Below are 21,167 nucleotides of genomic sequence, written 5' to 3'. Positions count from 1 at the left end.
TGCCTAGTGCGCGTTACTGTTCTCAGTGGGTAAGTGTGCTGTGTGTGTTGGCCGGGGAGGGGACGTGTGTTGTGACTGAATGGTGTTTGGCTCTGGTGTATGTGGTGTTAGGGGTACACTGTTTACTGTAGAGGGGCTGATGTTCTCCAAGTCTGGGTCCTCTGCATGGAACTGTGGCGGCTCTGCAACAGGAAGGATGTGGCGGCAATTCCTCCTGTATGTCTTCCTGTGGGACTGGAAGACGTAAGAGCGTGCTCCTTTACAGTCCCAAGTTGGTCGTATCCTTTGGGGGTCTGCATACGAACCACCTGTCCCACTGTTAAGGGCTGTAGTGGGAGACTTGACTTGTCGTACTGGTGTTTTAGAGTGAGCCTTTTGTTGAGGAGCTGGCCGCTGACTTGCTGGGTGTCCTTCGGAACCGGTTCCAGTAGTTTGGTACACACTGGAATGGCTGTGCGTGTCTGCCGTGACATCCCAGAGGTGTAAAAACAACATGGTCGGGTCTGCGAAATCCATCCGCCATACAGTCCAGCAACCAGTGTGTCTCTGGCTAGTTAGCACAGGCTAGTCAGTTAGCCCCCACTGAGGCAGCAGGTCCGACGGAAAACACGTTCCTCACTGGCGAGACGTCCGTACTGTCCTCTGACCCCACGCAGGTATTTGTTCTGCTGTGTGTGTGTGAGAGAGTCAATGACCACACTGCCTTGTACCCAAACCGTTGGGTTATTAACTCCAGACAGCGTGTTCACATGAGACCGGTAATCCTGCTTAGTCTGCCAGGTAAGGACCAACTAATAGATCACAGAGCACATCAATAGACACGCGCGCACACCTAGAGGTACGGCGGCTCGTAGTGGACAAACGGTACAATCATTTAGTCAAATGAGCTACAGTAAGGATGAACCGGCCATAACAATCACATTTGCAAAAAAGAAAACACAAGTTGGCACTACAAAAGCAAAGAAGACTGTTAAAAAGCACAAACACTTTTTTAATCGAGTGTCTGACAAAAACAAATGTGGACGTTGCCAGAAAAGCTCGACATCTATATATAAAAAAACCGGGAACGATACGTGGACTGCAAACTGTAAAATGTTCATAAAGCTACAAGGATCCCCAGAGGAGGCAAAAGTGCCGGTCATCAGAGATGAGAAGCATCTTGAAAAAAATGTCAGTGAGTACTAAACAACACAACAGAGCTCAACACACCAATCAATACAACATGCAAAGTAAAACATTCTACACAACATGAGCAGACCAGACAGTAGTCTTCATCTCCAGCTGGAGACCGTGATGATCAGCTAACAGCAAGGATTAGACAACATGAGAACAAGGAATTAAAGACGTTCAGATATTCCGAACACACATTACAGGATCTGGAAACGGATACCGACCCAGAAAATAACTTCTTCAACAACAACTGTCTATACTACACTGATGACCAGTTTAACATGATGGTCAACTCAGATCAGAACATTTCAGTTATCCACATTGACAGCAGAAGCCTGTATGCCAACTTCCTAAACGCCAGAGAAGATCTAAGTCACTTCTAGAATCCATTCAACATAACATCTGTATCTGAAACATGGATTACCCTGAGACAGATGTTGACTTTGAGTTAGCTGGATACAGATCGTCTTATAAGAACAGGAGGAACAAAGATGGAGGGGGGTGCTCTGTATGTGAGCAACAGCCTCATTACAAGGTGGTAGAAGTTATGTCAACAGTTGTGGATGGTGTGCTGGAATGTATCACAATTGAAATCTGTATGGAAAAAAAAAGAATGTAATCATAAATTGTATATACAGATCACCAGGATCAAATCTACTCATATATTTTCGTAATGTGTGTGTGTGTGTGGTGTTAGTGTAGATAGCGGGACCGAAAACTAAAGCACTTATGATCCTAATTCTTTTTGGAGGTGGTAGGTATTGTTCCAGAGAGGACCAGAAAAATAGCAGAAAATTAAAATATAATTATGATCATTATGCATCATTATGCAAAATATGCATTTTCTAAAAATGGCTAAAAACCACTTTTCTCTGCATTTCAGATGATTCTGAGCATTTGGGGGGAGGGAGTTGGAGTGGCGGGGGGTAAACCACTTTTCTCGGCATTTCAGATGATTCTGAGCATTTGGGGGAGGGAGTTGGAGTGGTGGGGGGGGTTAGGGGCAGGGGGAAGGCGGTTAACTGGCAGGATGAAGAGGAGGGAGATTTGGACGGGTGGATAACCAAACCGCTACATTGTAGCGGGGTTCTTCTAGTATTAATATATTTATGGACTGGATAGAAGAAACATATTCACAATCAACACCAAAAGAACATGGTCATATGGGGATTTCAGTATAAACCTGTTAAATCCTAATAAGCACAAAAAGACAGAGTTCATTAACACCAAATATATATGTACTTTGGGTTTATATCCTAAAATCACTAGACCTAGCAGAACCACACCACACTGTGCCACCTCAATAGACAATATATTCACACACATTATAGAAGACAACACAGAGAACGGGCTTTTAATAAATTACATCAGTGACCATCTATCAGTTTTTACTGTCGATGGCTTTAATTTTAGGAAGAACAAAGTTCCCAACAACATTAAATACATAAGAGTAAGAACAAAGGAATGCTTTCAAAAAATGAATTACTAACACATAACTGGAATATAGTATACAAAGAAAAAGACACTGAAAAAGCTTATGATTAATTCCTAAACATATTTAATCCTTATATGATAAAAGTTGCCCAATAGAACAATTCAACAGAAAACAGAAATATAAAGATAGTCCATGGATCACAAAGGGACTACATAACATTTGTCATAAAAAACAAGCTCTATAAAGAATTCATAAAGCACAGCACCATTGAAGCAGAAATCAAAAAAATATAAAAACAACCTAAGTAACATTATGAGGTATGCAAGAAGGATTACTACAATAAAGAATTAGAGGTCAATAAAAGCAACACCAAAGGTAAATGGAATGTGTTGAACGGTATTATTAGAAATGGATCTAGAAGCCCAAGCTGCCCACAATACTTTACAGATAATGATAAGACTATAAATAACATGGAAGACGTGGTCAATGGCTTCAACAGATTCTTTGTAAATACTGGACCAAAACTGGCAGAAAAAAATCAATAACACACAAATAGTCACAGAGGGGAATGATAGTGAATATGGGGACAGAAATCCAAGTTCCATTTTTCTTAGAGTGGTAGAAGAGAAGGAAATCGTGGACATTGTACACAAATGCAAGAACAAAAAAGTATACTAACTGGAATGATATTGATATGACAATAGTTAAGAAAGTAATCAAATGTATTGCTGCACCACTAACCCACATCTATAACATGTCCTTTCAATCTGGTGAAGTTCCAAGCAAAATTAAAATAGCAAAAGTCATAACCTTGTTTTGCTGCTGCTTGTTTGTCTCAGTACCAAGGTTACAGCAGAGCCTGTATAAGTTGTATTTTTCCATTACAATGTGAGCTTCAGAAGATAGTGTGCTGTCCAAGATGCCACCTAGACTCTTAGCCTGAGGTGATGGAGGAACTATAAAATTGTCAGTAGTCAAGAGAAAAACCAAAACCAGAGAAATGCTAAAGTAGGTTTAGTACCTACGAGGAGGGCCTTGATTTTATCACTATTAAGTTTGAGGAAGTGGTATGAAAACAATGATTTAATTTCTAGTAAGCAGTCAGAAAGGGAAGTGGGCAGAAGAGTGGAGGTAGGCTTGGTGGATAGATAGAGCTGGGTGTTAGCTGCGTAGCAGTGAAATTGAATGCCAGTTTTACTGAAAATGTGGCCAAGAGGTAATAGGTAAATAATAAAATGGAGGGGTCCCAATATAGAGCCCTGGGGAACACTGGTAGTAACTGGAAAGGACTGTGATCTCAAATTTTTAGTTGGACAAACTGAATGCAGCCAGAGAGATATGATCTAAACCAGTCAAGGGGGGTGCCAGTTATTCCAATGGAAGCTAATCTCTCTAGGAGGATGTTATGTGAGATGGTATCAAAGGCTGCACTCAGATCAAGGAGGACAAGTATGGTTACGAGCCCAGGGTCAGCTGCCATAAAAGATTATTAGTGATTTTCACCAAGATTGTCTCTACTGTGCATGGAGTGAAAACCAGACTAGAATTGTTCAAACAGGTTGTTAGTCAAGTAAGCGTGTACCTGAGATGCAACTGTTCTTTCAAGGGTTTTAGAAAGAAATGGTAAATTTGAGATTGAGCGAAAATTATTCAAAATGTTGTGGTCTGCGCCAGCTTTCTTGAGTATTGGAGTTATTGCAGCTGTTTGAGAGATGAGGGAACAAGACCAGAGGTAAGGGAGGAATGTATGATATCAGTTATTAAAGAGGATAGAGAGGGTAGACAGGCTTTTACTAAATGAGTAGGAAGGGGGTCTAACTGACAGGTAGATGATTTGGATTTGCGAATAAGACCAGATATTTCTGCAGCAGTTGGGAGTTTAAAACTAGATAATGAAGAAGAGAGGGGAGCATAGAAGGGTGAATAAAGTGAACTGTATGGAGTATTGTTTGACGAGGTCAACTGCTGATGAACATTTTCAATTTTGGCATTAGAAAAGGTCATGGAAGCATTACATTGAGCAACTGAATGCAGGTGAGGTGCAAGAGTGTCTCGTGGCCATAAAATATTGTTTACCATGGAAAACAGGGTTCTAGTGTTCCCTTCACCTGATCTAATTATGTTTGCGTAATAAGATGATTTAGCTGTGGACAGAGCCTCCTTATAATGAAGTATGTGGTCGTTAAACATGTCTTTATGAATAACAAGGCCAGTTTTGGCGTAACGTTGTTCCAGGCGACGGCCTTTAGCTTTAAGCTGGCGTAGTACAGGTGTAAACCAAGGGGCAGAGTGGGTAAAGGAAACAGACCGGGTTTTTATATGCGCAAGATCGTTTAAAAGACTATAAAGGCCATCGTAATTAGAGACCAGTTTGTCTGGGGTGGATACATTGTGTTTGCTGGGGAGGTTATCAGTTTCACTAGTGAGAGCAGATAAATCAATATTCTTAATGTTACGGAACGAGATGGAGCGTGACAAATTTGTTTTGGATACTGTTAAGTTAACATGGCAAGACACTAACTTGTGGTTGGAAATCGACAAATCACATGCATTGCAATTAAGAGGAGTTACACCAGAGAAGCAAATCACATCAAGTATGTGTCCTTTGGAGTGCGTAGGAAAGTCAATATATTGCTGTAATCCAAAACTGTCCAGGCATGATGTGAAACCCCTTGTGAGAGTATTCAGGACATTGTCCAAGTGTATATTAAAATCACCCAGCAGCAATATTACGTTAGGGGACAAAGAACATAAGAAGGTTAGAAAAATAAAGTTTGTTTAACAAATCATTGTTGGGCTTCAGTGGTCAATAAACAGTGGCTAGTATGGTAGGATGCCGCCCATTGATTTGTAGGACAGTGGACTCGAATGAAACATGCACAGGCACAGTTATGGAAGACACTTTCCACTTTTCACTGTAAAGTATTGCGACACCACTCCTCCTGCTGTATTATGGGATTTGCAGGTGTACACAAACCCAGGAGGGATAGTTTGATTAAACTGTGAAAAGGAATGTACTCTTAGCCCCCCCACCCCTCAGTTCAGGGATGGTAGTTCCCTCTTAACATAGATGGCCTCTTTGACTCCCCGTTAACACCAGCGTTCCTCCCTATCAAGGATGTGCACATCCTCATCCTTGAAAGAGTGGCCACTGGCCTGTAGACAGTGTGGACTGTGTAGTCCTGGCCTGTAGACGGTGTGGACTGTGGAGTCCTGGCCTGTAGATGGTGTGGACTGTGGAGTCCTGGTCTGTAGATGGTGTGGACTGTGTAGTCCTGGCCTGTAGACGGTGTGGACTGTGGAGTCCTGGCCTGTAGACGGTGTAGACTGTGGAGTCCTGGTCTGTAGACGGTGTGGACTGTGTAGTCCTGGCCTGTAGATGGTGTGGGCTGTGTGGTCCTGGTCTGTAGATGGTGTGGACTGTGTGGTCCTGGCCTGTAGACGGTGTGGACTGTGTAGTCCTGGCCTGTAGATGGTGTGGACTGTGGAGTCCTGGCCTGTAGACGGTGTGGACTGTGGAATCCTGGCCTGTAGATGGTGTAGACTGTGGAGTCCTGGCCTGTAGACAGTGTGGACTGTGGAATCCTGGCCTGTAGATGGTGTGGACTGTGGAGTCCTGGCCTGACATGTTAGCTCTGCTGTGTGTTCTGTGTTAGCTGTTCTGTTAGCATCTTACAATGCTGTGATTGCAACTATAGATACCGTCAGTGTCTAGTCATAGTTGGTGGCGTGGCGTGGGTGGAGTCGGCGTGGGGAAAAACAGTCCTTACCCCCTGACTGGAAAAGCGCGGTATTTAAACCCATCATGGCTTATGTAGAGTCACTGCTGCCGCTCAACAGAGCACGACATATAGAAAACCTGAGTGGTATTGGGTGGGATTGTCCATACAGTACACATGACTGGACAAACGACCCAACTGAACGGCCAGAGGTGTCGTTTCCTGACAGGTTTTGTTATCTGGTTGAGTCTCCAGGTAGGAGACACTTCGCTATAACCTTAGATATGATTACGCAAACTGACTGTAATATCAGTATCCTACGGTCATGCTACGGTTTGTATATTGGTGTCCTACGTTCATTAACGCTACGCTATAAAAGACTAGCATGTCTTAGCATGTTAAGACGAAACGAGTGAATTCCATGCACAGCTTGGACTGTAGCAGCGACGTTCCTCAGTGCTGTTGGCCTGTGTTTTGGCCATGTGCTCTATCACACAGGGATCTACTCGCACTGCCACCTGCAGAACTACAGCAGGTCCCTGGAGGCTCACACTCTTTACCAGTGGGTTTGTGGGGGCGGTATTACGTCACAAAAGGTCAGGGTGCGACATTTATTTATTCATTTCGCTGCGATGTGAAGCCACCCTGGAGGGTTACTGAAAAGCCTCATCGGACCTGGGTTTCGGTGCAGGGGAACAACGATGGTACGTAGTCCGGGTGAGCCTCGTCTTCATTCTTTAAGCCTGCAGCAAGACGGCCAACGCAGTACGTTTTTAACTGGAAAGAACTGCGAGGCTAACAGTGCTTTTAGTTGTTGTAACACATGATGCGAGTAAAGCCCTGGGTTCAGAGGTCAGCAGCCATTCTCTCTGTCCCTCTCTCTCGCGGTCAACAAAGAAAGCCCCAATATACCCCTTCCCTCACTGAGGAAATTAAACACAGGTTTGCTGCCTCCTCATCCAACACCAGCGGAAAGAGGGGGCGGGGTCCTGCCCCGCAACACAACACCCACAACAAAACTAACCCAACATTCATGCCACTTCTGAAGTAACAGAATACTTGGGTAAAGCAACGTGACCTGTTATGAACCACACACATGCACATGTCGAGATGTAGGATCCATACAGGTCATGACATAGCCTGCCGCCTCATAGCCTGCAGCCACTTTGTTCTCCTTGCCGGTTCCGTAAGTTTATTCGGCAGTATATAACATTTTAAATGCCGACTGCATCTATTCTCCAAATCCTCTGTGAATAGTACACATGGCCATTGTAACGCTAGTTAATGGTAACGCCCATATTTGCATATGAAACCGATCATTGGTTTCGGTCGTTATGCCACTGTTGGTTTGTAATGTATTGGTTATAAGGGTGGGGACACCTGCAGTCACTGTATTGTTTATAAGGATTTTGGACACCTGCAGTCAGTGTATTGTTTATAAGGGTGGGGGTACCTGTAGTCACTGTATTGTTTATAAGGATGGGGGTACCTGCAGTCACTGTATTGCTTATAAGGGTGGGGACACCTGCAGTCACTGTATTGTTTATAAGGGTGGGGACACCTGCAGTCACTGTATTGGTTATAAGGTTGGGGACACTTGCAGTCACTGTATTGTTTATATGGGTGGGGACACCTGCAGTCACTGTATTGTTTATAAGGGTGGGGACACCTGCAGTCACTGTATTGTTTATAAGGGTGGGGGTACCTGCAGTCACTGTATTGTTTATAAGGTTGGGGACACCTGCAGCCACTGTATTGTTTATAAGGGTGGGGACACCTGCAGTCACTGTATTGTTTATAAGGGTGGGGACACCTGCAGTCACTGTATTGTTTATAAGGGTGGGGACACCTGCAGTCACTGTATTGTTTATAAGGGTGGGGATACCTGCAGTCAGTTGAGACTGAAGAGGTCACTTAGATGAGTGATAAAACGTTTCTGTCAATAATAATAATAATAATAATAATAATAAGACTACCTTCAAGACTACCACTATTGGGCTGGAAGCATACCTGACAAAAACAGATGACCCATTCCTCCGAATAGTAAAACATAAGATGTAGTCCATCAATAAAGAAGCTGCACAATTCAAGAAAGAGCTTGATGTCCCAGAAACCCCACCAACAGAAAATGAGGCAACTACCATCTATACCAAACGAGTGAAGCAGAAGGCAAAACGCCATGGCCAGCAGCAACTGCAAAAAACCTGGGAGGACAAAGCAATGCACGGGAAGTACCCAAAAAGAATGAAAGATGCAGATGTGGACCAACAAAAGGCACACCAGTGAATAGAATACAGAATACACTTTATTTGTCATTTGTATATACGTACAATGAAATTCACTCTGTGTTTAACCCATCCTAGTTGTGTAGCTAGGAGCAGTGGGCAGCCACCATGCAGAACCCAGGGAATGGTTTACTCTTGGTTTACTCTTTCTGGGTACTGACAGCTGGGTAGACTGTGCCCGGGGATTTGAATTCAGAGTTACCTTCTCCTAGCCTTTGCCTAAACAGGCATCAACCTACAAGGCAGCAGGTGGTTTTGTTGTCAGAGTGTTTCCTTCTCCTAGCCTTTGCCTAAAGAGGGACCAACCCGCAAGGCAGCAGGTGGATTTGAAATCAGAGTTCCCGTCTCCTATCCCAGTGTGTTGGCTGGACTGGGCACCATGGGAAGTACCATACAGGAATGCAGGAGGACCAGATCTATCAGTAGGGACGTCGTCCTTAGTCAAAAGACCCTTGCTGAGGTAAGGTGCTACCCCTCTACAGCCTGCGGTTGCAGTTTAGCGTCTTACCCAGGACAGCTGAGGAGCACCGGGCTGAAAGCAGAGACGGAGGGCCTGATAATCGCTGCACAAGACCTGAGCCTGTCAACCAGATCCTATCACCATCACATCATCAAAGATGGAACAGACCCAAAATGCAGAATCTGTGGAAGGTACGCAGAAACCATCGACCATATTGTCTCAGGCTGCCTGGAACTGGCAAAGACCGAGTACATGTACAGGCACAACAAGGCAGCAGCATACCTGCACTGGAAGATCTGCAGGAGTTTCAAGGTCAAGACCACTGAGAAGCGGTACGAACATCAGCCAAAAACGGTCACTGAAAACAATGATGTCACCATCATCTGGGACACGCCCATCCACACTGACAGAGAGATAAAAGCCAACAAGCCCGACATCGTTATCAAGGAGAGGAAGGAAAAGAGGTGCATGCTCATCGACATGGCAACACCACCCGAAACAAACACCTCAGTGAAAGTCACAGAGAAGCTGACCAAGTACAAAGACCCGGAGACTGAAATCAACAGGATGTGGAGAATGAAGACTGAGACAACACCAGTGGTCATCGGAGCTCTAGGACTCATGAAGAAGGGAATGGAAAAGTTCACCAACCGTATCCCAGGCAACATCAACATCAGTGCAGTCCAGAAGATCGCCCTCCTCGGAACAGCCCACATATTATGACGAGTACTGTCAATCAAGTGACATCTGCCCTATAGTGCCTCAGGTCCATAGTTTGGACCCGGCTCTACAGGATGTAAAACAGGAAACTTGAAAGAAATAATAATAATAATAATAATTACATTTATATAGCGCTTTTCTAGACACCCAAAGCGCTTCACATTGAAGGGAGTAACTCATCTCAACCACCACCAATGTGTAGCACCACCTGGATGATGCACGGCAGCCATTTTGCACCAGAATGCTCACCACACATCAGCTTGAGGTGGAGAGGGAGGAACCATTGAGCCAGTTACATGGGGGGTGATGAGGTGGCCAGATGGAGGGAGCCAGGTGGGGAATGTTGCCAGGACACCGGGGAACCCCTACTCTTTGTGAGAAGTGCCATGAGATCTTTAATGACCACAGTGAGTCAGGACCTCGGTTTAACATCTCATCTGAAGGATGGAATCTCCTACAGCACAGTGTCCCCGTCACTGCACTGGGGCATTGGGATTTGATAGTTGTTGTTTTTAATAGGACCAGAGGGAAAACCGCCCCCGACTGGCCCATCAACACCACTTTCATCAGCAACTCCGTTTTTCCCGGGAGAGCTCCCATCCAAGTACTAGCCAAGCCCACACCTTCTTAGCTTCCGTCATTTGGCAGAGACAGGGTACATGTAGGTATGGCTGCTGGCAGTAAACGTTGTGTCCAGATGAACTGATACAACTTTCTGTGATTTTCATATCTGGATTACTCAGCATGCATAAAGACTTGTCAACAGATCTTTTACAAGAAAGATAAAGTGACCAAGTTTGAATGTTATGATCACTGTTACCAAACAGCATCCAGAAGTTGTTGCAGATGAGGGAAAGTGGACACGATATCAGAGGAATATGCACTATACTCAAAAAACAACTAGTGAGGACAAATGCAAAACTTCATTGTGTATCCATCAAAAGAGTTCATCTATGGAGCAGGTGTAGAAAAGAAATGAAGATGTGTACATCAATAAGTAAGTTTAAAAATAACATATTGTCCGTGGCGGTGTAACGGTCTAAGCATCGGCTTTGTGTCTATGCAGTTGCCCACTGGGGACTGGGGTTCGCGCCCCTGTCTCGCCAGATCCGACTATGGCCGGATTTGATGAAGCAGCAGTGATTGGCAATGCTGTTTTCGGGGGGTTGGGGGGTGGGCTTGTGTTCGTCACATGAATGCGTCTCTGTGTGTGTGGGGAAAAGCAGTGGTTCGGCCTGGAGTCGCCTTGTCACGGAAGTGGCGAGGCGTCTCCTTCCAGACTGCCGGCCGGAGAGATGCAGTTGGCGAACGCATGCAGTACGAGGGTGGGTGTTTGAACTAAAATAGGGATCGATTGGCCACTAAATTGGGAGAAATCAGAAATAAATTTAAAAAAATAACATGTTGAATAGATGTAGGATGGATGAACAGAGGTGGATGGAATAACATGACATGATACACGACGTGTGAGGTGGCTTGTCGGACTTGTGCTGTTTTGTTTACTTTGGTTTCTGTGCATTGGTCTTTCTTTTCTTTTGTTCACTTTTGTTTTGTCTTGGAAGTTTTGGTTTGGTTTGATTTATTGATAAAGTATAAGAAAGCAGTAGGACCAGAAGAGTTCTTTACTTCATCCTACACCCTTTTCCAACATGGACTAGTTATTACTTGTGTTGTTACAGAGAGTTTGCAAAATATGTTCACTGTTATTTCCATTTGTTCTTTTATTCCTGCCTACATATTTTATTTTGTTATTTTAACATGTTCCAAATAAAATCAATGTCAATATCAAATGAACTGAGATGAAGTTGAACAGAATTAAAAGGTAAAGACCGGGTTTAAACTGCGGGAACATTTCCAGGTCCACAGCCTGCTGACCCTGCAGAGTCTTGGTTCGATCTCCACCATCCGTTGCGAGACACGAAACCCCAGAGGATGGCGGGCCTGGGACATACGGCTGGTCTCCAACTGTAAGTCCACCCATGTTCAACTAGTATGGGTTTAGAAAGTTACCAGTAATGTGTCAGTGCCAGTCATGTATTGTGTACTTCCAGGTTACTCGGTTGTGTACGTCTCTCAGTTACCTTGATGTCATTCAGTAAATCATCTACACTACCGTTCAAAAGTTTGGGATCACCCAAACAATTTTGTGTTTTCCATGAAAAGTCACACTTATTCACCACCATATGTTGTGAAATGAATAGAAAATAGAGTCAAGACATTGACAAGGTTAGAAATAATGATTTGTATTTGAAATAAGATTTTTTTTACATCAAACTTTGCTTTCGTCAAAGAATCCTCCATTTGCAGCAATTACAGCATTGCAGACCTTTGGCATTCTAGCTGTTAATTTGTTGAGGTAATCTGGAGAAATTGCACCCCACGCTTCCAGAAGCAGCTCCCACAAGTTGGATTGGTTGGATGGGCACTTCTTGCGTACCATACGGTCAAGCTGCTCCCACAACAGCTCAATGGGGTTCAGATCTGGTGACTGCGCTGGCCACTCCATTACCGATAGAATACCAGCTGCCTGCTTCTGCTCTAAATAGTTCTTGCACAATTTGGAGGTGTGTTTAGGGTCATTGTCCTGTTGTAGGATGAAATTGGCTCCAATCAAGCGCTGTCCACTGGGTATGGCATGGCGTTGCAAAATGGAGTGATAGCCTTCCTTATTCAGAATCCCTTTTACCCTGTACAAATCTCCCACCTTACCAGCACCAAAGCAACCCCAGACCATCACATTACCTCCACCATGCTTAACAGATGGCGTCAGGCATTCTTCCAGCATCTTTTCATTTGTTCTGCGTCTCACAAACGTTCTTCTTTGTGATCCAAACACCTCAAACTTGGATTCATCCGTCCACAACACTTTTTTCCAGTCTTCCTCTGTCCAATGTCTGTGTTCTTTTGCCCATCTTAATCTTTTTCTTTTATTGGTCAGTCTCAGATATGGCTTTTTCTTTGCCACTCTGCCCTGAAGCCCAGAATCCCGCAGCCGCCTCTTCACTGTAGATGTTGACAGTTGACAGAAGATGCCAGTTGGGGACCTGTGAGGCGTCTGTTTCTCAAACTAGAGACTCTAATGTACTTATCTTCTTGCTCAGTTGTGCAACGCGGCCTCCCACTTCTTTTTCTACTCTGGTTAGAGCCTGTTTGTGCTGTCCTCTGAAGGGAGTAGTACACACCGGTGTAGGAAATCTTCAATTTCTTAGCAATTTCTCGCATGGAATAGCCTTCATTTCTAAGAACAAGAATAGACTGTCGAGTTTCAGATGAAAGTTCTCTTTTTCTGGCCATTTTGAGCGTTTAATTGACCCCACAAATGTGATGCTCCAGAAACTCAATCTGCTCAAAGGAAGGTCAGTTTTGTAGCTTCTGTAACGACCTAAACTGTTTTAAGATGTGTGAACATGATTGGACAAGGGTTTTCTAATCATCAATTAGCCTTCTGAGCCAATGAGCAAACACATTGTACCATTAGAACACTGGAGTGATAGTTGCTTGAAATGGGCCTCTATACACCTATGTAGATATTGCACCAAAAACCAGACATTTGCAGCTAGAATAGTCATTCACCACATTAGCAATGTATAGAGTGTATTTCTTTAAAGTTAAGACTAGTTTAAAGTTATCTTCATTGAAAAGTACAGTGCTTTTCCTTCAAAAATATGGACATTTCAATGTGATCCCAAACTTTTGAACGGTAGTGTATGCACCTACCGAGTCGTGTCTGTGGCTTTGCGAGTGTCCTCGCCTTATACTGGCGTGGTGGCAGCGTTTAACGAACTTACGCTCTTGATTTAGAAGATCATCAGGGCGGGAGTCCAGCACATGCATACTCTTGTGAGTCACACTGTAGATGATCTCTACTGCCAAGCAGGAACGGGAAGCTACCGCTAACATGGCTGACGTGCACAGAGCACCGAAGCAGTGGTGCCCACGAGAACAGAGACCGTGAATTCACTCAAACACTGGCGTCAGCATCTTCTGTACACACTGTCGCTGGATAAGGAGTTTGCTCCTTGTCTTGTTGGGGGCATGCACTGGGGGAAGACGTCTACAGCCTCTGCATTCAGAGGTTTCACAAGGGTTGCCAACTTTTTCACTACCAAATAAGGGACAAAAGGTGGCGCGCCACGGCGGAGTGGGTATGAGGTTGTGTGAATATACAGTGTGTTGTTTTAAGCCATTTGTCATAATGGCGGCTAATCTCTTACAGTCAAATTAAAGATCAGTACACAACTCTCATGCCCTGGCAACATGCGGTAGGTTTCATAACACTTTGTTCATTTACAGCAGGTACCTTTAACATAGTCCTTTATTTGAACCATTACCTTTACTATTAGTCTAAGTCAAAACACTTGTGAGTAGGTTAGAAAACGTTATCCCCTTCTTGTTAATCCTACAGGTGACAAACTAGAATTAACAATAGCTTCTGTATGCTGTAGTTTTGCAGAGGAATTAAACAGCAGAGACTCACAGAAGGTGAAGGTGCACCCTCTGTGTACACAAACAGTGGTGGGGAATGAATGCTTCATATTCTTGTTCACTAAAACTAGATATAAGTTGGAAATCACAACTTGGAGCCTCACAAAAAACAAAACAAACAACAACATTTAAATGCAAAAGAGGGAAGGAGGGGCATGCCTCTGCTCACCAAGTCCACTTTTTTCCGTGGGTATTTTTTGCTGCTCTTGACCGGTTCAAGCAGCCTTTCGTCCTTTATGTGCAGCCAGAGAAAAGTCCTTCGATGACAAGTCACAGTTCGCAGATATTTGAAGTTCATTTTGGATCAGCTCTGTGCTGCATCTGTTTCTTGAGTCTGACCAGTTAATGGTCATCAGAGAGAAAATCCTCTCTACAAAGGCACTTGAGCCTGGCACACTGAGGACAAACGAGACAGTGCTGAACGTGTTGATAAAGTTGGGCTTCCCTATGTTTTGGAAAACTGCCACCCACTTCTCATTGGTAGATTTTGTGGTCTCCTGTCGGGCTTTTTGCACTTCCTCCCTGCGAGCACAAAGCTCTTCATAGAGTTGGTCCATACTGACTGTCTCTGTCATTTCGAGGGCAGCCACACCACCTGCTCCGGGTCAGTGAAGGAGAGCTCCTCGTGTAGGCCGATTGGTTTCAGTTCCATCCTTACATTTTCTGATGAGAAATCAATCCACTTGTCAGTCTATGTAATGACAGATTCATAGGACTTCAGAAAGTCCTTTTGCTGCTCTGGTCTTTGTGCTGACACGTGTTTGTCCATCAGCTGCTTGATCTGGTATCAGAAAAGCTGTCTTGTTTCCGCTGAAGCATCTTCACTTTGAATTTTCCCACCTCCTCGTAAACATCTGTGATGCAGAGCGTTTTTCCTCCAGCTTTCTAACGTCAAAAACACACCCCACACTGTGGAAAACGCACAGGTAAATCTCAGCAGCTCCAGTTTTTTCTTCGTCCTCAAAAATCCTCTTCAGTGCCACAGGACAGGTCTCCCCAAGGGACCTGAAGTATGAGCTGAGAGCTGGCCAGCTCTGCAGGAGACGGTCAGCAGCTGGATGAAGAGACAGCCATCGCGTGTGAACACGATGCAGAATTCCACGCCACTCAGTGTCAACAAAGGCAAAAAATGCAGACAGTTCCTGTCTTCTGGAAGCAGATACTGAGAAGTGGCTGTAGAGCTTTAGAACGAGTGACTGCCCTACCTGCCTTTGTTGACTGGTGCGATGATAACTTCCTTGACCTTCATGTGTCAGAAACTCAGGAACTTATCATTGATTTTTTTTTCTTGACCTTCATGTGTCAGAAACTCAGGAACTTATTATTGATTTTTTTTCTTGACCTTCATGTGTCAGAAACTCAGGAACTTATCATTGATTTTTTTTCTTGTCCTTCATGTGTCAGAAACTCAGGAACTTTTTTTTGCAAATCGGTTTTGAATCGAACCATGACCCCAAGAATCGGAATCAAATCGTGAGAGTTCCTGAATCATGCACCTCTAGTAGTCATGTAAAATAATGTATTGTGCAGTTATATGTGGTTATATTTATATATACGTGTGTGTGTGTGTGTCATGCGTAGTAGCACTGTATAATGATGTGAAGTTTTGTGTAGTTAAAAGTATGTATGTGTCTCTGTCCCCAGCTCTGTTCTCTCAGGTCGCCGTGTTGGCTGCAGTCCTTGTTCTTATTGTCCTTGCTGTCATCTTCCTCATCATCCTCATCCTCATTTGTAGGAAGGTCAGCTATTACTATTATTGTTATTATTGTTGTTATTATTATCATCATAATCATTATTATTATTATTATTATTATGGTCATTATCGTTATTAGTAGTAGTAGTAGTACTAGTAGTAGTAGTAGTGTTGGTGGTAGAAAAAGTATTAGTGGTAGTATTGATGGTAATCATTGCTGCTCATCTGCAAATAGTGGACACGTTTTAAAAGGTTCTGTTAAATTGTTCCGTGTTTCTGCCTGTGTGCTTTGTGTGTGGTTGTGATGCAGAAGCCTCGTTATGAGTTTCGCTGGAAGGTGATTGAGTCAGTAAGTCCTGATGGACAGCAGTACACCTACGTAGACCCCACCCAACTGCCCTACAACTCAGCCTGGGAGGTCCAGCGAGACAATGTGGTATTAGGTAAGGCCCTGTTCCAAACCTCGCCCGTACCAACCCATATAACCCCACCCTCATCTATGCATAACCCCACCCTCATCTATCCATAACCCCACCCTCATCTATCCATAACCCCACCCTCATCGATCCATAATCCCACCCTCATCTATCCATAACCCCACCCTCATCGATCCATAATCCCACCCTCATCTAACCATAACCCCACCCTCATCTATCCATAACCCCACCCTCATCTATCCATTACCCCACCCTAATGTTTTCCATAAATAGTAATTACATTTTTTTCCAGTCAGTCTGCGTCTCCTGATATGTAAGAAAAGGTTTTAAAGGGGTGTAGGTGCAGAGGAGGATGATGGCGGTGTCCATGTATAAAGGATATAAAAGGGTGTAGCTGTAGTCAAGTCAATTTTGTTTGTATAGACCAACATCACAAATAACAAATTTGCCTCGGGGGGGCTTTACAGCAACACAACATCCTGTCCTTAGACCCTCACATTGAATAAGGAACAACTCCCTAAAACAAAGAAAGCCTTTAACAGGGAGTTAAAGGGCCAGAAAGAGTCGCATTGTGTCTTTGTGGATTTAGAGAAAGCATACGACAGGGTGCCGAGAGAGGAGGTGTGGTATTGTATGAGGAAGTCAGGAGTTGCAGAGAAGTATGTAGGAGTGGTGCAGGATATGTATGAGGGCAGTGTGACAGTGGTGAGGTGTGCGGTTGGAATGACAGATGGGTTCAAGGTGGAGGTGGGATTACATCAAGGATCGGCTCTGAGACCTTTCTTGTTTGCAATGGTGATGGACAGGTTGACGGACGAGATCAAGCAGGAGTCTCCATGGACGATGATGTTCGCGGATGACATTGTGATGTGTAGTGAGAGTAGGGTGCAGGTGGAGGAGAGCCTGGAGAGGTGGAGGTATGCACTGGAGAGAAGAGGAATGAAAGTCAGTAGGAGCAAGACGGAATACCTATGCATGAATGAGAGGGAGGACAGTGGAATGGTCAGGATGCAAGGAGTGGAGGTGACGAAGGTGTATGAGTTTAAATACTTGGGGTCAACTGTCCAAAGTAACAGGGAGTGGAGAAGAGAGTGCAGGCCAGGGTGGAGTGGGTGGAGAAGAGTGTCAGGAGTGATGTGTGACAGAAGGGTACCAGCAAGAGTTAAAGGGAAGGTTTACAAGATGGTAGTGAGACCAGCTATGTTGTTTGGTTTGGAGACAGTGGCACTGACGAAAAGACAGGAAGCAGAGCTGGAGGTGGCAGAGATGAAGATGATAAGATTTTCATTGGGAGTGATGAAGAAGGACAGGATTAGGAACGAGTATATTAGAGGGACAGCTCAGGTTGGACGGTTTGGAAACAAAGCAAGAGAGACAAGATTGAGATGGTGTGGACATGTGTGGAGGAGAGATGCTGAGTATATTGGGAGAAGGATGCTGAATATGGAGCTGCCAGGGAAGAGGAGAAGAGGAAGGCCAAAGAGGAGGTTTATGGATGTGGTGAGGGAGGACATGCAGGTGGCTGGTGTGACAGAGGAAGATGCAGAAGACAGGAAGAAATGGAAACTGATGATTCGCTGTGACGCCCCCTAATGGGAGCAGCCGAAAGTAGTAGTAGTAGTAGTAGTAGTAGTAGTAGTAGTAGTAGTAGTAGTAGTAACAGGGAGTAAAGACAGGAAGAAAACTCAGGGAGAACAGCAGAGGAGCATTTCTCTCCCAAGATGCACAATGTGTAATGATGTTGTGTTTACACAATTTACACACTACAACACTGGAAGAGGATAACATAGTTATAATGGAAATATAAAATATATGAAGAATATGATGAGGAGGATGCCAAGCAGTGTCCAGACACCACTGCACCAGCCTGAGACCTGAGCCACATAACCACCATCACCATGTACCCCTGACAGGAGGACAGACTACACATGCACACAGGGGAAACTCACGTCATACCATTCACATAAATGAGAGAAGAGACAAGGAAAGACACACGTCAGAGTGGGAGAAGGAAATCTCATCTCATCTCATCTTATCATCAGCCGCTTCTCCGGGGTCGGGTCGTGGTGGCAGCAAGCTAAGTAGGCCACTCCAGGCGTCCCTCTCCCCAGCAATGCCCTCCAGCTCTTCCTGGGGGATCCAAGGTGTTCCCAGGCCAGATTGGACATGTAGTCCCTCCGGCAAGTTCTGGGTCTACCCCGGGGTCTCCTCCAGGTTGGCTGTGATTGGTAAACCTCCAAAGGAAGGTCCCCAGGAGGCATCCTAACCAGATGTCCGAACCATCTCAACTGGCTCCTTTCAATGCGAAGGAGCAGCAGCTCTACTCCGAGCTCCCTCAGGATGTCCAAGCTCCTCCTCCTATCTCTAAGGCTGAGCCCAGACACCCTACGGAGGAAACTCATTTCAACCGCTTATATCCATGATCTCACCCTTTCGGTCACTACCCAAAGCTCGTGACCATAGGTGAGAGTTGAAAGGAAGATTGACTGGTAAATTGAGAGCTTTGCCTTCCGGCTCAGCTCCCTCTTCACCACAATGGTCTGGTATAACGTCCACATTACTGCTGATGCTGCACCAATCCACCTGTCAATCTCCCGCTCCATCCTACCCTCACTCGTGAACAAGACCCGAGATACTTGAACTCCTTCACTTGGGGCAGCAACTCATGCCCAACCCGGAGGGAGCAATCCACCCTTTTCTGGTAGAGAACCATGGCCTCAGACTTGGAGGTGCTGACTCTCATCCCAGCCATTTCACACTCAGCTGCAAACCGCTCCAGTGTGCACTGGAGGTCACGATCTGATGAAGCCAACAAAACTACACCATCTGCGAAGAGCAGAGATGCAATCCTGAGGTTCCCAAAACAGACACACTCCTCACCTTGGCTGCACCTTGAGATCCTGTCCATGAATATCACAAACAGGATCGGAGACAAGGGACAACCTTGGCGGAGTCCGACACCGACCGAAAACATGTTTGACTTTGTGCCAAGAATGCAGACACAGCTCTCACTTTGGTTATATAAGGTCCGGATGGTCCATGTGCATGTGGTCCTTGTAGGTTATTTAGATATGCATTTATATTCTGAACAGGGAGAACTGAATGGACAGAACAGGGTGGAAGTCTTTCCTTTTATGTGTTTCACTTTCATTCATCAACGGTGCTGTACCAGTGTGGGTTTTTAATTTGTTCCAGGAGGAAATGGTCTTCTTTTGTTTTATTGGAAACCAGTGTTTTATTTATATATATATATATATATATATATATATATATATATATATATATATATATATATATATATATATATATAAATATATATATATATATATACTAGATATCTATTTAAATGTGTTGATTTGTTACAGAGGTATAGATATCTATTTAAGCTATACGTGGAATAAATGTACACATACTATATGTGTTTCTAATGTAAACTAAATAAATATGCTTTTGAAAATCAAACATTTCTATCTGTCTCTGTCTGTCTGTCTGTCTCTGTCTGTCTGTCTGTCTGTCTGTCTGTCTGTCTGTCTGTCTGTCTGCCTGTCTGTCTGTCTGTCTGTCTGTCTGTCTGTATGTCTCTCTCGCTGTCTCTGTGTCAAATTCAAATAGCTCTATTGGCATGAACAAAAAATATGCCATTGCCAAAGCAGTTTGCAAAAGACTGAAACTCTCTCTGTCTCTCTCAGAGCGAAGCGGAGCGGAAGTGTGAGTGAGTGCGCCTCTTGGCGTTTTCTATCTTTTCTATTTTTCATTGTTTGGTGTTTTTTGGGGGTTTGTATTTTGACAGGTTTGTTGTGGTAGTGGTGGTGGTGTGTTTTGGTAGTGGAGCGGGTTCGGCCGGCCCGGCTGTGAGTCCTGCAGACTCGCGGAGTCGGCGGCGTGGGGCTGGAGGAGCTTGTTATGGATGTTGATATTGAGCACTTAGCAACACCTAGTGGTCTGTTACGTTATCTGAGACCCATAATGCTGTGCGCTGTTCTTTTGAGTTGTTTCTAATAAAGATTCATGAACTGAAACAGAGCTCACACGCCGACATGGAGTTAAACTCTGTCTGAACTTCAAGTGCTCGGTGGAAGATTGAGGTTAACAATCGGAAAAGTCGTTGGTTATGACGGTGTAAAGTCAGCATCTAGGATGAATAGTGGAGTCGTTGTGTTTCTCGACAGTATTGACAAGGTCAACGTGGATGTGGAGCAAGGCGTGGTAATCCAGGACACCTTTGTTCAGGTGGTGCCACTGGTCAATCCAACCAAAAAGGTCATTTTGTCCAAAGTCCCTCCGTCCATTAGCAGCGACATGCTGCGGAGAGAACTGGCGAGACACGGAAAGTTAATGTCCCCTATAAAACTGATCAATCTGAGCTGCGAGTCTCCACTTTTAAAACATGCTGTTACCTTCAGAAGGCAGCAGGTCTTTATGTCCTGAGGAACAAAGCGGAGCTAAATCTGATCTTGAAGTTCAGAGTTGATGGTTTTGACTACGATGTGTATGTATCATCAGAGACAATGAAATGCCTTGGCTGCGGAATGGAGGGTCATCTCATACGTTCCTGTCCAGAGAAATCAACTGCTGAGCCAGATGAGAGTGAGACGGCAGCACAGGGCCCCGAGTGGACTGGGACTGCAGCACCAAGCTCAAAGCAGGAAGAAACGCAGCAGGGAGGAAACCAGAGGGAAGCCGAGTTTCTGGCTGCTGGTTCAGGTGCTGCTGTTCCTGGTTCGGCTAACCCAGAGACTGCTGGTTCGGGTGTTGCCGATCCG

The 21,167-nt window shown here is 44.6% G+C and overlaps 1 protein-coding gene across 7 annotated transcripts in view; it reads left to right on the top strand.

Annotated features, from left to right (window-relative positions):
- LOC130116659 (platelet-derived growth factor receptor beta-like) overlaps positions 1-21,167 on the top strand; it is a 143,236-nt gene that overhangs the window by 62,295 nt on the left and 59,774 nt on the right. For all 7 annotated transcript variants that reach the window (XM_056284639.1, XM_056284638.1, XM_056284641.1 and 4 more), the window contains 3 exons: positions 11,648-11,756; positions 15,919-16,013; positions 16,278-16,410. In XM_056284639.1, coding sequence (XP_056140614.1) covers positions 11,648-11,756; positions 15,919-16,013; positions 16,278-16,410 — 337 coding nt within the window. The remainder of the gene's footprint in view (positions 1-11,647; positions 11,757-15,918; positions 16,014-16,277; positions 16,411-21,167) is intronic.

This window comes from Lampris incognitus, chromosome 8 (assembly GCF_029633865.1).
Source record: "Lampris incognitus isolate fLamInc1 chromosome 8, fLamInc1.hap2, whole genome shotgun sequence".
In the NCBI taxonomy this organism is placed as follows: Eukaryota; Metazoa; Chordata; class Actinopteri; order Lampriformes; family Lampridae; genus Lampris; species Lampris incognitus.
This window is presented reverse-complemented; position numbering and strand designations above follow the sequence as displayed.